Consider the following 15,635-nt stretch of genomic DNA (forward strand, 5'->3'; position numbering starts at 1 on the left):
TTTCAATATCAAATATCAAACGAACAAGTTAGTAATCAGAAAGGATATGTATCAGAAACAAACATAAAAAGTTTGATATTCCGTTTCTCACATCAAATGAATAATAACCGTGATAAAACACATTCAAAAACATTCTTTATGGAGAAAATAGACCACGAGCTGGCAGTGATGAGACACTTAACAAAGTTTGGGAGAAATGCGTATATTTTGAATTATAAAAGTACAAGTCCATCACTTTCTTTATTATTACATTCTACAAATTATAAGTAACTTTATCACATAGATATCCACATTTTACCTACACAGTAAAAGAAATAAACAAGTACTGTCAATGTGTCTGACTTAAACTAAGAAATTTGTTAATATCGCTATCAATATGTCACACAGAAAAAAAACAAATGCATATCTGTATATCTACAATATCTAGCACCAGGAGTTACCAGTAATCTATCAGTCGTGCCCATTTGGTCGTCTGGGCAGTGGCGATATGTCTTGTTAAGTATTATTATTGACAAGTAAACTTTCTAAAAACAGCAGCGTCTGTGAAGTAAACAAATGCCTTTCCATGAATAACAGGAACACATGAGACAAAGGCCTATGATTAATCCTGTTAAACAATGATGTATGATGTTACCAAACAAGTTTACAGTTGTAAATTGATTCTATTACGACTTCCAATGGGCACAACAGCTAGCTAGCCGAGTGATATGAAGCGATGGAACGGAGGATAGTGCATTAGTTACATGTCACGTTCTTCCTTAACATACTTTAGTATCAATTAAAGTGGCCACCTCACTTGAATGCTACAGCACAGAAAAGGTGGAAAATATGATCGACATGGAGTTAAAAAAAAGTAGGGATAATGTATATCACTATCACAAGTTTTGTAATACCACAAACATAAAAAAAAGAACTAAAGGCATACTTACATCAACATTTCGATAGCCTCGTCCGATTTAGGCACATGGTGTCTTTGGCTGGTCAGGAACAATCGGTAGTTGATTTTCTTGACGATAGATTCGACAGCACTAGCCTCCAGCACACCAACACGTATATCGAACATCTAAATGAAAATTAAAGTTTGCTTTCCTTTAAACAGTTGACAAATATCAAGTATGGCCTTTAGGTACCTTACAATAAAAGTGTTTTTCTTACATCTATATTTGCATTTATGAACATAGGTATTCAATACAAGGAAACAGTTATAAAGGTGTAATATTCAACACGTTGTGTTCTTAGAAATACAAAGCGGACAATATATGTAACTACAATCTAAACATGAAGATCAAACAAAAACTATTGAATGTAGAAATCATGTTTTCTACATATCAAGGGTACATGGTGCGAATATCCCTGTCTCCACTATATCTAATACATCTTTTTACATATATATGTATAATACTACATTAGTATTGATTGAATCGTTTACGTTCCTCATCCACAATAAAACAAATAAAATGGATACATATGTAATTTTAAAGACCTAATAATTATCGTAAACAACATCATGCAGTTAAGAGACATGCCCTAGTTGCAAGTATTCCAGTTATTTCCTTAAAAGTTGTCATTGTAAAAATAACGACGTCAATCGAATAAGCGTGGGGGAAAAAGAGAAAAAGGGGCAGACAATTTCATATGTGGACATTTTGCGTTAACTGACGTATGAATCAAAACAATCACGATCTGATAGCAATTTATTGGTTAACCATTCAAAACGAAAAGGGTAATCTAATGGTGAGTTCGGCATCCACTGCCGAAGTCATACCAAATGTATACACACGCCTTATCAAACAAGTTAATGACTTTATACTCAAGTAAGCAACTGTGCCAACAGCGTTGCTCACAAAGTGCGAGTGTTTTACTAGTTTTAAAATACGCAGCTCATAAATATCCATTGATCGGTTGTTATCCATACATGCATGGTTATACATTGTGTAATTGTAACATTTACTATACACAGTGGTTTACATCGCCGAAGATAGACTCTGCTCACCATCTTTATGTATGATCTAAATGCGTTTGGGTATGAACAAGGTCTTTAAGATAGTCTATCAAAAGGGCTTCTTATAATATGTTACAATGATATGTACTTTGTTATCGGAGAAAAACAAGCATATCTATAGCATAATGTACAATAAGATCATTTCAATACATTCTGACTGAAATATTGCAATGATGATCACTGTGATTGTAACTCAGTTTATTTATTTCATTACTCGGCTCTCATAGTTATCTTTGGTATTGGATTGAGTATCCCTTCTGCCATTTATTTTGACACTGTGGCGTATAATCGTCCTGTTTAACGTTTTTTATTCATTTTTATTCGATGCCCTATCAATATACTGTTTAAATGATAGAACAGTTTTGTATTGTTATTGAGCTTACACTATCTTTGCTGTTTTTAAGAAAACGTTGTGTCAACAATTTCCCTACTCGTTCATTTCCCTTACATACGCGACTCGTGACAAGACATTCAATGTGTAGGAATTGTTCTCCTACTATATATCACGTACAAAGCGCCTTTCTAAAATAAGGCTTGAACATTTATTCTCCTTCCGTTTTATCTCATTTAACCTTGAGTCAACTGCCACAGTTAATTCATAGCAGATATTTGCATTTAACTTGACAAATGTGAGTTGATTTTTAAAATAAACAAATTTTAGCAAGATGCCTCCAAAATCGATTTTGCTGTTTTCTCTCAAATGAATTTGAATTGGTTCTTTAAATGATTGAGAATAAGACTAAAACCCATTTGGACATTTGTGCATCGTCATATAACTGTCAAGAAAACAAAAGATTTTTAATAAAGATTTGTGAAAAGAATAAACTAGTGACCACAATGCAAAGCAGAACTGTTTAGCCAATCAGGTGGCTTTGTAAGTTTTTTGAATCTGAGCAGGAAGGTCAGGTGTATATATTTTGAAGAAAACTAATCTAAATACTAGGCAAATACGAGGAAGATTGAAAACAACTTTTATTACTCTTTATGCCTGATAAAGTTCAAAACGTGGTAGAAAGCACACAAACAGAAAAAAACATGCTATTTGTTGTCTTAGATTAGTGTTAAACTTTTACATATATATAAATATATTTATCTTTGAAGGTATAACCTATTTTAAACAAACTTTGAGTATCAAAAAAAAAGTGAAATGACATTGAAAATCTAAAATAGAAACGTATAATTTTGGGGAAAACCCCCATTTGGCTGACTACAAAATCCAATTAGAATTCATCCGACACCCGAATGGGTGAAGGATCTTTCAAAATGTAGAAACATGAGCACTGTATGTAGAAATTACCCAGATTCGTGTTACATTACACCCCAATCAAGTATTGCACTTTAAAGATAAGGATCAATAAACTCCTGATCTTCGGATGGGTATGGCCTCTATATAACTCGTTAATTCATTAAATAACTGTACAAGAAATATTTGTCATCTGCGGAGAGCACAACGTTAAGTGACAGTGCAGGTATCGGTACGGATTGAGCCTGATTTTATTTTATTTAATTCGAATTACACAGTTTGTTGAAATATAACCATTATCCCATGTGTTCGCATAAGTATGATCAAAAAAGTCAACAGATATCAGAAAATATTTCTTTTCTTTTTTAAATATAGAAATTCATCAATATGAGGTAAAAGTGGAATTTACTTGTGTTTTCATCAAACAATACATCTCTTCAAACATACAAAAATAAATTTCTACTATTAAACTGGATGGATTCATTCTGCACTTCATTAACGAATGAGTTATAAGCAATTTTCATTCATCATCGATGAACTTGTATGCATTTGCATAGAAAAAGCCAATAAGATTATCTTTAACATAATTTATCTATAATGATATTCCATGCACGTGCACAGGATAAGCTTGTCAATTAATTAGACTGATATAAAAATAAACGTAGTCAGCGAAGTGTGTTTATCGGTATTTTCCCAGTGAACAAGGGTTATATTGGTGTCGACTTTGAATCGTAGTGTTCATTCATTGTTCGAAACGTGCCGAGCCATTTTACAATGTTATCCCCTTGACAATGTCGTTTGAATAAAAAAAACTTATCACTGAAGTGTTGGCTGTCAGGATATCTGATTTTATCAAAAACAAAATGAAATATCTCCTCAATGACGTAAACGTCTCATTCTAACTGATTTTATATTAAGTCGGTTTTCAGCCTGATGAATACAGCAACACACATCTATTCATCGGGATAACAGCATCAATCTATGTTTCTAAAAAGAGTGGTCATTATTTTCCGCTGAGCCGTCATTAAGTCTATGAACGGAGGTTATTTTCTCGTGCTAAGATGTCCCTTCTCATTTCCACAAATCCTGCGTCATCAGGAGCAGGACACATTGCACCGCGAATGACTCCCCCTAGTATTACACGATACCTTATCTTTACGCCAGTGGGGCCAATCCCAGTAATACAGTCTCATTTGGTTCTCGTGCTAACGCGAATCCACGAGATATGGCATGTTTGACAAATTAGGAGAGAGAAATAAAACCCATTCGATATCACAGGAACGCTTGTTTTTTATGGTTTCTAATTACTAAATGACATGTAAAGTTGACTTAAAATTTGGATAGCTTGCATGACTCGAGAACATTTGAGCTAAGCTGGGGTTTTATTGAAATAATCGAATATGACCGTTTCTTGATCGTGGCCTCATGAGCGGAAGAGGCAAAGAGTTGATTGGCGGTACTTTTACCTAACGAGCATTGCAACTACATGTTATTACTTGTGAGGCTGTAATACAATGCAACGTTCGGGGAACACATAATAGACGATTTGAGCGGAGCCTATTGAACTAACCATGGCAGTGACATACATCTTTGTTATACATGTAAATAGAGCTCCATCTCATGGGAAATTACACACAATTTCATGCGTTTTTATCACCACAAATAAACATGTATCTGATTCTTGTCCGTCTTCTTAAATTGGATGATGTTCACCGACACTTTCGATTACTCTGGGTAGGCATATGTATTGTGTTAAAATGTTTAATTGAGAAAAGCACAGCTGTGCAGTCTTCATGTTGTGTGAGGACAAACAAGCGACGCCGCGCACGATCATGCAATTGCGCGTGATCTGGTGCAAAGCCAAGCATTATATCAAGTATTTACCATTGACAGACTGACGCACATCTATCACTGCTCTCAATTAAATGTACTGCTCCAGCCAAGCCGACATTTGGGCAATTTTAACTTGAGCGGAATGTCAATCCCAATACAGGTTGGTTTATCCTGCTTTCTATCAGTGGCGGACACGGAATGGAGAAGCTATGGCGCTAGACAATACAGTAGATAATATGACGATGCGTGACTGTTCACTGCTGCGGTGGGCTTCCAATCTGATATCAAAGTCCATGAGCCGAGAATGAAATGCAGAGCTTGTAATTTTTAGATATCACGGCAGCATCGATTTGTGTCATTGGGTCATATAGAACATGTGGATTAATGTTGAAAGCATGTCTGTTCTGTCAATGTGATGAGACTGTAGGGTGCTGTCATTAACATGTAATTGTTTCCGGCTATGTAAGAGTCAGTCCAGAAGTGTTTGTTTTTGGGAAGATATGCTCTCTCCAACGTTTAACATTTGACATACGCTTTTGTATGCAATCAAACCCTTATTCGATCGATGCGTACCACTTGTAACAGCTGTGTTATCAAAATAAAAGTGGCAGGCAGAGAGAAACTACAGTGGTTGCTAAAACATTATGCGTGTGTTGTAGACACCTTGCATGGGCAGAGTTGAGGGTAAAATTCTAACATTGCTCATTGGTATTATGTTTATAATAATAATAAATAATATACAACATTTGTATAGCGCCCTATATAATTTGTAAAATTACTCTAAGACGCTTTACAACATATGGATAATAGTAATGGTTATAATTGTGAAAACAACCAACAAAGGCTCCCAAAGCATCTGTTTCCGTAGGTCACAGTACGAGATTTTGGGACACACAACAAAGATTCTGACTCCAAGCGCAGTGATCTTGACGACTGATACAGGGTAACAAGCCCCTATAGGTACTGAGAAGCTGTTCCATTCAGTGCCTTGTACGTGTATACCAGAATGTTGTACTGCGCCCTGTATCGTACAGGTAACCATTGCAACGAATAAAGCGCAGGTGCGATGTGCTCTCTCTTTCGGGTACGAGTAACTAGCCGTGCTGCAGTATACAGTTTGAAAATGATATTGGTGTTAATTAAATGGAATCCCGTAGTAAATGTGTCTGTCATCAGAGGTATAATGACAAAACCTAAAACAACATAATTAATCAGTATATAAATAAAACGGTCCTATGTTTTTGAATGTAAATACTGTAAAAAAAACAGAACAAACCTCGGAGTATTGAATTATAGAGTCTCATGATTATCTTCACATGATAAACTCCATTGTGACTCGATTCTTCAATGGCACTCTAAGCGGGGCACCATTTTGAGTGTAGAACCTAATCTTATATATTCCATGTGCTTTTTTCGGGGTCTTCATGAATTTTTTTCCATCGTTCATATTTTGGCCCATTTTATCGATTTTGAGTTCAGAATATGGTTTGGTTGACACTTGTGTATGCTCTTGTTGTGTTTTGGATAATTTTAACAATGGTCGCCTCAATACCTCGGATATAGTATTTTTATGTTGATATTTACTTCTCCTTTTCACTTAATAAACAATTATGGTAAATGGTTAGTTTTCAGTCTCATTCATCCTATGTTACACTGTTATATATAAAGCATTCATAGATAGTACGGCTGATCTTTATTATAAACTGTGCCAGTGTTCAGGTCGAGAGGACTATAAGATGAGATGAATATTTCCTTTTATATGGGTATGTATACACGACGGGTCTATCCATTGTGCTTTCGACGTCGCAGAGCTATAATACCAAACTACACTTGTTAATGGGAAAAGCTTGTGCAAAGTAATAATGAGTCCCCTCAGGAGGTATTGTGCCTATTCCATAGGTGTCTAAGCTTCCGAATGTCATGGAAACAGTTGGTAGGGAACTATTCCGGATTTTGCTGCGTGCCGCTCCTTGCAGCAAACCTACGTTGTACAAGGACGCATGTGATCAATTTCTTATTCCGCGGCGTTGTTAGACCTCGCTCTGGCACACTTTGTCAGATATTAATTACGGAACACAGTTGCCTTTTCTCACATTTATGGGATTATACAAGTGTCTCCTTCATGATCTGTTACCATGGTTATTTATGGGGATGTGTCACTTTACTGATTTGTTTAAGCGCAGAAGAATTGCAAGTTTCTGCAAACAATATTTGTCTCTGTGGTATTTCTTTTTAATATCAGAAACTAAAGACTTACTATAACCAAGTAAAGTCCTTCCTCATTGACCGATTAGGATAGGTAAAGTGTCATATGATGTTTTTTGTATACGCCTTACAATAATTAAACATGATCAAGATACAGCACTCTTTGTTTCGACATCAGCTTCTACCATTGGCAGTTTCCTTCCACTTGAAAATTTCTCTGCACACTTCCATTCGAGCAGGAGTGGTTTTAATATGTTTCGGTAAAAAAAAGCTTAATAATTGTTAAAAACAAATAGGAGTATTGTACATTCTATTGCCACAATTAAGATTCCTATGTTTTAACATATGAAAGTACATAAAGCTATCGTCAAAAAATTCCCTGTTGTGATACTTTGTATTTCTGTTACGCAANGGGGGTGTACCCATATATTGTGTTTGTTTCCGAAATTGCTGTTTATGAAACCCCATTTTTTGTATCTTATTTACCAATTTTCGCACAATATTCCATAAAACTCTAAATATATCAGAGGTCATGAACGTTGACAAATCTGAAGGACATTTCTCTATATATTTTAAATTAATTTATGAGTCACCTGTACTAACCTTATGTTGATCCTATCAGTACGAAATTTGTAACAGGCAGTGGTGGAAAAAGTCAGAAAAAAACAACCCAACGAACTATAAACAGAGAACTATAGTCTAAGCACTTGTGTAAATCACGCTATAAACATCGATTTATGTGCCGGTGTGTCTAGTTGATACATTTATCAGCTAAATCTATCACAAATCCGCATATGTTTAACCAACTAACGTGTCTTAGTTTCATGCAATTAGTCTTTACCTGATCCGGGCCGGAATCTAGTTTGTATTATACAGTACACAGAGACCTGGCAGTCCAACAGCGACGGCTTGATCTATCTGTTTGGATTTCAGTGGACGCCAGAACCAAGCGGCAGGGAGAAAGCGAGAAAGACAGAGATAAAAAAAAAACACAAACTGAATTTGCTGCCGAAGTCTGTATTACATCAAAGAGCCGGAATTCCATGTCATGTTAGCTTAACGAAAAACTGGCGAATGTATACAATAGGATCAAATAGTAGAGTGAAAGCATGTTTAAAACACCCGTTAAGATGAGGATACTTCTCATCACAGGACCTAGGAGCGAAATAAAGGAAAAAACGTAAAATGATTTGTGTTTTATCGTGAAGAGTACAAATTTAATCTGTCGAACTTGATTTTAACAAACCTGAAACCCGTGAAATGTTTTTCGCGTCAATACAACGTCTCATGTAGTGGTTAAATCTGCGTTTATGTACAACCGATTCTCAACATATTTCGCATTTTATTGGTATCTTGTCTATCGATAAACTTGTGGTTCAGATTATGGAGAATGCTCTTTCTGTTTCTTGATTATTTAATTGTTTAATTCCGTTTTTAGTTATGATCACTTTCATTTTGAAATTGTCAAGTATGTCTTGGGTATCTAAGTTTATATTTTTTGACAATTGACAATTGCAACGTTATCCATCGAAAAAAATTAATCCTAGAAATTGTGCTTGGGGTAAAAATACAAACGCCTGTGCTGCCTGGCACACAGACCTGGCATTCAAATATGTCCGTTTCCTATATTTTTAGAATTAACATTATTTTTTAACCAGTCCACGCCCAGACGACAGGAATATAAAATGTGTATTTGTACATGTTATAGTTCTGACTGTTTTAAAATAGAGACAAGTGCGATCATTTGAAGGTCGTGATGAAAGTCACCGGCGGCTCTGGAACCGACCGCGTTACGTCATCGTTCCCATAGTCTATATATATCCGCCAGAGAGCTTGGCTTTACTTTTATAACGCCACCTTATTTAGATCTGTCCTTTTTTACCCGTATAGAGTATTGGAGTTATGCACTAGCCGCATTCGATGAATTTTAACTTCTTGTAAGGTCAGTGAGAACGTCAAAATTCTGTTTAGTTAGGAAATTGTTTTTACTTGTACCAAAAGTGAATACCAGGCGGCGACGTAACAGATGTATATAATATAACTCATTGCCGAAATAGATCAGGCGTTAGCGTTTGGTTTTAGTGACGTATCTTACGGAAACAACTACGACAGAAAATAGGATTGAATTTTGAAACAACTGTTTGAAACAGAAGTTTTATTTGTATGATTTTTCCTATGAAAACTTTTTAATGCATACATATTATCTGTGTCGGGGCAAACAGTTTCTTAAACTGTGATATATTGGTATGATTTGGGAGATTGTTTATAAGATATCCTTTTCAATACAGAAACAAGTTTTCAAATTGCGTTGAAACAAACTTACAAATGCATTCGAAGAAATCGAGAAGAGAAACCTTTTTTTTTCTATGAAGTGAAACATATACTTTTTTTGTGAGGCTACTTGCTGGGCATGTTTTTTAATCCAATGCCATTAAACTTTCGATATAAATGTATTGCCAGCGTTTTGCAGAGAAGAAAAGCAGGGAATGCATCTTCTTAATGGTGTTCGAGTTGAGAAAGAGCCTTCCTTTTGGTATCCTAGCAACGTTTAAGTCTGGTACAACTGACTCTATTTATGGCGTATAACCCTCCGAATGCCCGTGAATATTTTGTTAAAACACATTTCTGGTTTTGGCTGCCATACACTTTTTATTTCTCCTGGGGTGTGCCTGTACATTTGACATTTGTAGGGAATCTGATAGACAGCGAACGAGTCCTCGGGAAATGTCAGGCTCATTGGACGCGACATTGCCACATATTACGGTAAATCTGTCCACCAATGTACGCCTAACGCGTCATAACCCCATACAGACGAGTTCATAGCCACTGAGCTCATCCTGTTCGTGTAAAAAACTCTCGAACACTATAGGCCCTACTAACCTTATTCGAATAGACAATATTCTGGTATGCATGTTGGCTTCTTGTTTTCTTGGTTAGTGTCCTCACAATGGCTTAGAACAAGTTGATATAAATGACATGTTTCATAATTTTTGTAAAACAAAAAAGTTTTAAGTTTAAAGAGAGACACATTTACAAACATGGCCTTAAAAAAGAAAACCTGTTTAAAGGAAGACATATCTATACGTAAAAGGAGATGTCTGTATGTTTCTGTCAATATCCAAGTTACTCATTTATATTTGGAGATAATTATTACTCTACAATAAACCATGTTGAAGACCAGTGTATGAATTATTCAAGCACGTTTTTGTTATTTAGTACATCTTGTACTATTTACCTGCACGTAAACGGTATATGTGGGGAAATGTATTTACCTTTTAAATATGTTTCGCTCTATTTATTAATATCCTTCAAAACGCCAACGTCATGTTTTGAAGGTCTCTCTCTCTCTCTCTCTCTCTCTCTCTCTCTCTCTCTCTCTCTCTCTCTCTATCACCGTTGGTTCGTCATTTAAACATCTTTTCAATACTCGGAAAAACAACGATGTATCTTGAGACAAAATCAATTAAATCGTTGGCATTCTCTATCTGTTTATATCATTCCGGTTAAATGAAAATGTCAAATGGTGACATGAGGCCTCAGAGATGCTTATCTAGGAAACAGCCGCATAGAAATCTGGTTAGTTCTGCACTCAACGCTACATCACAGAGCATCAGGCGGATTTCCAGTCACGTTAATTGCGTCGACAAAACGAACGCTCCTCCGTCGGTGAACCTGGAGCCCTTCATACCGTCAATCATTCCTGGTCAATGCTGGACAGTGTAAGTCTTGTGTTATAAAGTCTGTGCGCCAATAGGTGACATCACAATCAGACCGATTTGTCATTCAAAATTACAGTGTCTCGATGGTAAAGCAAATGATGTGGACATGCGGCTGTGTCTGTTGCCTTATCTAATTTATGTGTCTTTTTTTGTCTCTGTTCATTAGTTTTGATAAAATTTGATTCATTAGTATACAGATGTTTATGTTTAGAAAAGGATTGAACAAAACACGTACTGTGCAATTTACTGGTAGGTGCATCTTTGTGAAGCGAGCTGAAGAACATAGCAATTTACTGTTAGGTCAAATCTGAGCTATATTGGTTTGAACAACCAAGGCGGTGAATTTGTAATTAACTAGGACATTGCAGGTGAAAATTAGTTTCTTGTAGCTTTGTTCGGACTATTTACTGAGGAGGAACTTGCATTATTTAGAGTTGCTTTGCTTTATAAAATTAAAAGTGGGGATCGGTCACAAGTTATGGAATTTAATAAAGTTGGTTCCAATACTGTAATTCATTAAAGCTTGATGCATATATAACATCACACGTATTGCATAACGAATGCCATATACAATGAATATTGATATCTCAATGCAGACAATTGAAAGAAACATTTCGTATAAACAAAACACCATTAAGGATTGGTAACTGCATCAGATATGATTTTAGCCATTTTAACAAATAGATTGGAAGCCTGGTATCAGGCTACAACTTATCCTGTCAGCTACCGAAGCGAACGTGATGGTTCTGTTTAACCGTGTAAATTACATTATCGGAATTGGGTAGCGGTACCAGAATGATTTGTTTTAATATAGTTTTATTTTTTTCAAAAAATGATAAATTTTAATTTTGGTTTGACAATTGATTCGATGTACCATTCATCTTTTGAAGGGAAATATTAATTCTGATTATAAAAGAATTTCTGAGAAGGTTTTAATCAACATTGTGATATGAGAAGAGCAACACTCAAACCTGAGTACACTTTGGGTATAATAGCTATACACAAACCTCGCTACACTGGGAGTACGTGCGTAAAAAATACTGAGATGCAGTAAATCTTGCTAATAGACAAATACTGAGACCACAGTATTCCTGGTAAAAGAGCAATTCTGACACTCTCAGGACTGCGAGCGATACGAAGGAAACGTCAGTCCTGATAATAAAGTTGCTACAGAGTTAATGATTTTTTATTTACATAACTCTAGTGAGCCCTCAGTATTCTGGGTAGCAGAGCAATACTGGGGCCTTGTTACTCGTGATAAAAGAGTGATACTGGAGCCTTGTTATTCGTGATAATAAAGTGAGTCTGGGGCCTTGTTACTCGTGATAAAAGAGCGATACTGGGACTTTGTTACTCGTGATAATAAAGTGATACCGGGGCCTTGCTACTCGTGATAATAAAGTGATACTGGGGCCTTGTTACTTGTCAAAATAAAGTGATACTGGGGCCTTGCTACTCGTGATAATAAAGTGATACTTGGGCCTTGTAACCTGTCATAATGAAGTGATACTGGGGCCTTGTTACTTGTCATAATAAAGTGATATTGGGGCCTTGTTACTTGTCATACTAAAGTGATTTTGTGGCCTTGTTACCCGTGAGAATATAGCGGTACTTAAATTTAAACTTAAAAAACTCAAAGAACAATTACTTTATCTGTAAATCACACATAACTTGTCAACGTGAAAAATATCAAAGACGTAAGAGAATGACATTTGCCATGCTTCCATTCAACTTAACCCTGGTTACAAAACATTGTACATGTACATACATTGTACCTGTAACAGTATGCTGAAATAATACATATAAGGCAATGTCCTTCATGCTGCTATCTGTCATTGTACGCTTTGGTTCAATAACTAATCTCATTCCCGGTATGTACCTTTACGCGAGCATTACGAGTATCGGATATCGCCAGAAGATTGTATAGTTCCAAGGATAGTGGGTGAAGGGAGAACTAAGCCCGAGAGCTGAACCGCTCTGGCAACTATATATGTTGATCGAGGAGACGTACTGGTCAGTCACTTACCCCGGCGTATTCACTTCCTTGCAACATGGTAGATATGGTCGTTAGTTGATCTTTGTTAAATATGAATAATTGAATTTCGTATCTTAATGGATAACATTATTGTATAGAATTTGAAAATACAATGAATACCGGAAATGGCATTCACCTTTTGTTAGTCATAATGCTTGTTAATACAATGACATTACTTACCCTTGAGTCGTAGATATCCTGGTAATTGATCCCCGCGTGCTTCCCAGCTATGAAGGCCGCCAAGTTGGCTGTATAGCTGGCTATCACAAATATACAGGCAAATGCCCAGAAGTTCTGCATAACCTTGCTTGGCCACGACTTTGGTGATTTGGTTCGAACCGTGTGGCCAAAGAGCACCGAATACACCATTGTTAATCCGGAAGCTAAAGTATAATTCTGTTTCCGTTTCCGGCCCCACGGGTTTAATCCAAAGGGACTATTCCACTCAAATAGTGCCATGGCTATAGCACCAATGGTAGCACTTATGAAAATTGCGACCCACACTTCCACAGCAAATGGTTCTAGAAAGGCGTGCATACGGGTATGACGCTTTCTTTCTGAATAAAGAACTGAAAAACCTGAGAAAAAGTAAGGGTGAGTAAAGTCTATGACCTTGAGTCTCTTGCGCGTGATACTAAAGGCAGCCACGGCCATATGAGCTGAACCCACCATCAGATCTTTGACCATTCCGTTCCAACTTCCGTTTATCTCTTTTCCATACGTGACGTCACCAACAATGTACAACGTGTAGTCAAAGTCGAGATCTCGTGAGAGTCTGTTAAGCAGGTCTATCGCCAGACCTCGACAACAACGCACCTCGTACGGATTGCTCTTGTTTATCCTACCATTCTCGTAATCACGAAGGACACGGATGGTAGCTTGTTTTTCCTTTGTGAATATCTTTAAACAGACGGTGTCTTGTGCACATCCGTCATAATCCGGATTTGGTTTCTGCTCCATCACAAACGGTTTCACGGGGTTTGTGACAATACGGTACCGCTTCTTACCATTGAAAATTTGATTGGAGATGGTTTCACTGGGCCATACGATGCCGAAGGGGTTGATATTGTGCCCTCGAATGAAGCCCATGTCTCGCCACACTTTATTGCGGCCGCTAGTCACTAAATTTCTGATGTCGTAGTTAGAAATATTTATTGAGCCATCTGCTTCGAATTCTAATGTCCCCGTTAGTCCGTCGAAGTGCGTCTTCGTTATTTCTCTGAAAATATATTTGAACACGAAAATGCATAAATAAAGTTTCGGAATGCCGGTGAATAATCCTAAAATATGTGTGACATTTTCAGCTTATATATATCCTTGAATTGAAATATTTCTATCGAAATGTTCATTTTGGTTTGCCTGATCACATACACTTGTCAAATATCATATCTATTGAATACATGCACAGAGTTGCAAATCGTCATTTCGCCAGTGACTGGATACTAGAAACCATATATATTTAACAAATAAAATTAATAAAACGAATAACCAATTATAAAGTTTTAATTGTACTAGTAAAACAGGAAACAATGATGCGTATTGAGTACTAGAGACTGGACTCATATTGCACGAGACTCTCTAGGACTCCATATTAAAATGGACGTAACCTCATTGCCTTTATATCTGCATCAATATTTTAAAAAATCGATTTTATATCCATATTTATATAACAATACTGTTAAATAAACTTTATATTTTCTTAATTTATCAATAAAATTACTATGTATTATAAAACGGCATTGACATAACTGCTTCAATAGAATGAAATATGTGACAGTAATTGATCTTAAGTCTTTGAGAAATTCTCCACATTCTCCACGTTATCTTAAGGTAATGAACAATGGTCTCACCGTCAAAGATTTACATATGATTTTATAAAGAAACCACATGTTACATTACGTTTTTTGTGATGCTTATGATGTTGATTGCTGCCAAAATGTAAATATAATTCCGTAGATAACGATGTTTCGGAAAGACATAACTCTTTGTATTTTTGATATCCCAAAAGTTGAATACAAACTCTTGTTTCCTGATTTGATAGAACAATCCGTAGATCAGTCATCCTATCATAGCAATGACACTTCTTTTGGTATCAAACCCCTTTAGGGAAAACGGTCGAAACAATAGCCTATACGTGTATTTCATGATGTACTACATTTATAATAGTGTGGCAGTGACTAGAGTCTCTCCTGTCACCCGAGGCGAAGTCGAAGGTGACAGTGATATCCGAGGGGTTACCCTAGGGCTTTGTCACACTTTTATGAATATATTTTTTTCTATTCTTTTTAAACCGAAAGACAAAGTTTACAAATCTTGCCATTTCTAGCGCTTGGAAATCTTAACTAAGCATATTCTTTGCGCGATTTCTACTTTGCACTGTCACACACACTGTCACTCGTTGCTAGGGCGTTGGGAAGCACCCTTCCATTCTCTTTATGTTAAAGGGAATATGACAGTGTGCAATGAACAATTGGTGGTAGTCGGGTGGTGCATTGGATAGCGACGTGGGTTTTCTCCGGGTTCTCCGGTTCCTCCCACACTTATACTCCCCACGCGCTAACCTCTGGGCCAACAAGATAAGTAGAAATAACTTGTTTC

At 36.4% G+C, this 15,635-nt stretch overlaps 1 protein-coding gene across 1 annotated transcript in view; it reads right to left on the reverse strand.

Annotated features, from left to right (window-relative positions):
• The window catches only part of LOC110457886 (glutamate receptor ionotropic, NMDA 3A-like), a 54,968-nt gene that overhangs the window by 21,166 nt on the left and 18,167 nt on the right, over nt 1-15,635 (reverse strand). Inside the window, exons 2-3 of the mRNA XM_021509340.1 lie at nt 13,218-14,256; nt 930-1,063 (exon numbers count right to left, since the gene is read on the reverse strand). Coding sequence (XP_021365015.1) covers nt 930-1,063; nt 13,218-14,256 — 1,173 coding nt within the window. The remainder of the gene's footprint in view (nt 1-929; nt 1,064-13,217; nt 14,257-15,635) is intronic.

This window comes from Mizuhopecten yessoensis, unplaced genomic scaffold (assembly GCF_002113885.1).
Source record: "Mizuhopecten yessoensis strain PY_sf001 unplaced genomic scaffold, ASM211388v2 scaffold9369, whole genome shotgun sequence".
In the NCBI taxonomy this organism is placed as follows: Eukaryota; Metazoa; Mollusca; class Bivalvia; order Pectinida; family Pectinidae; genus Mizuhopecten; species Mizuhopecten yessoensis.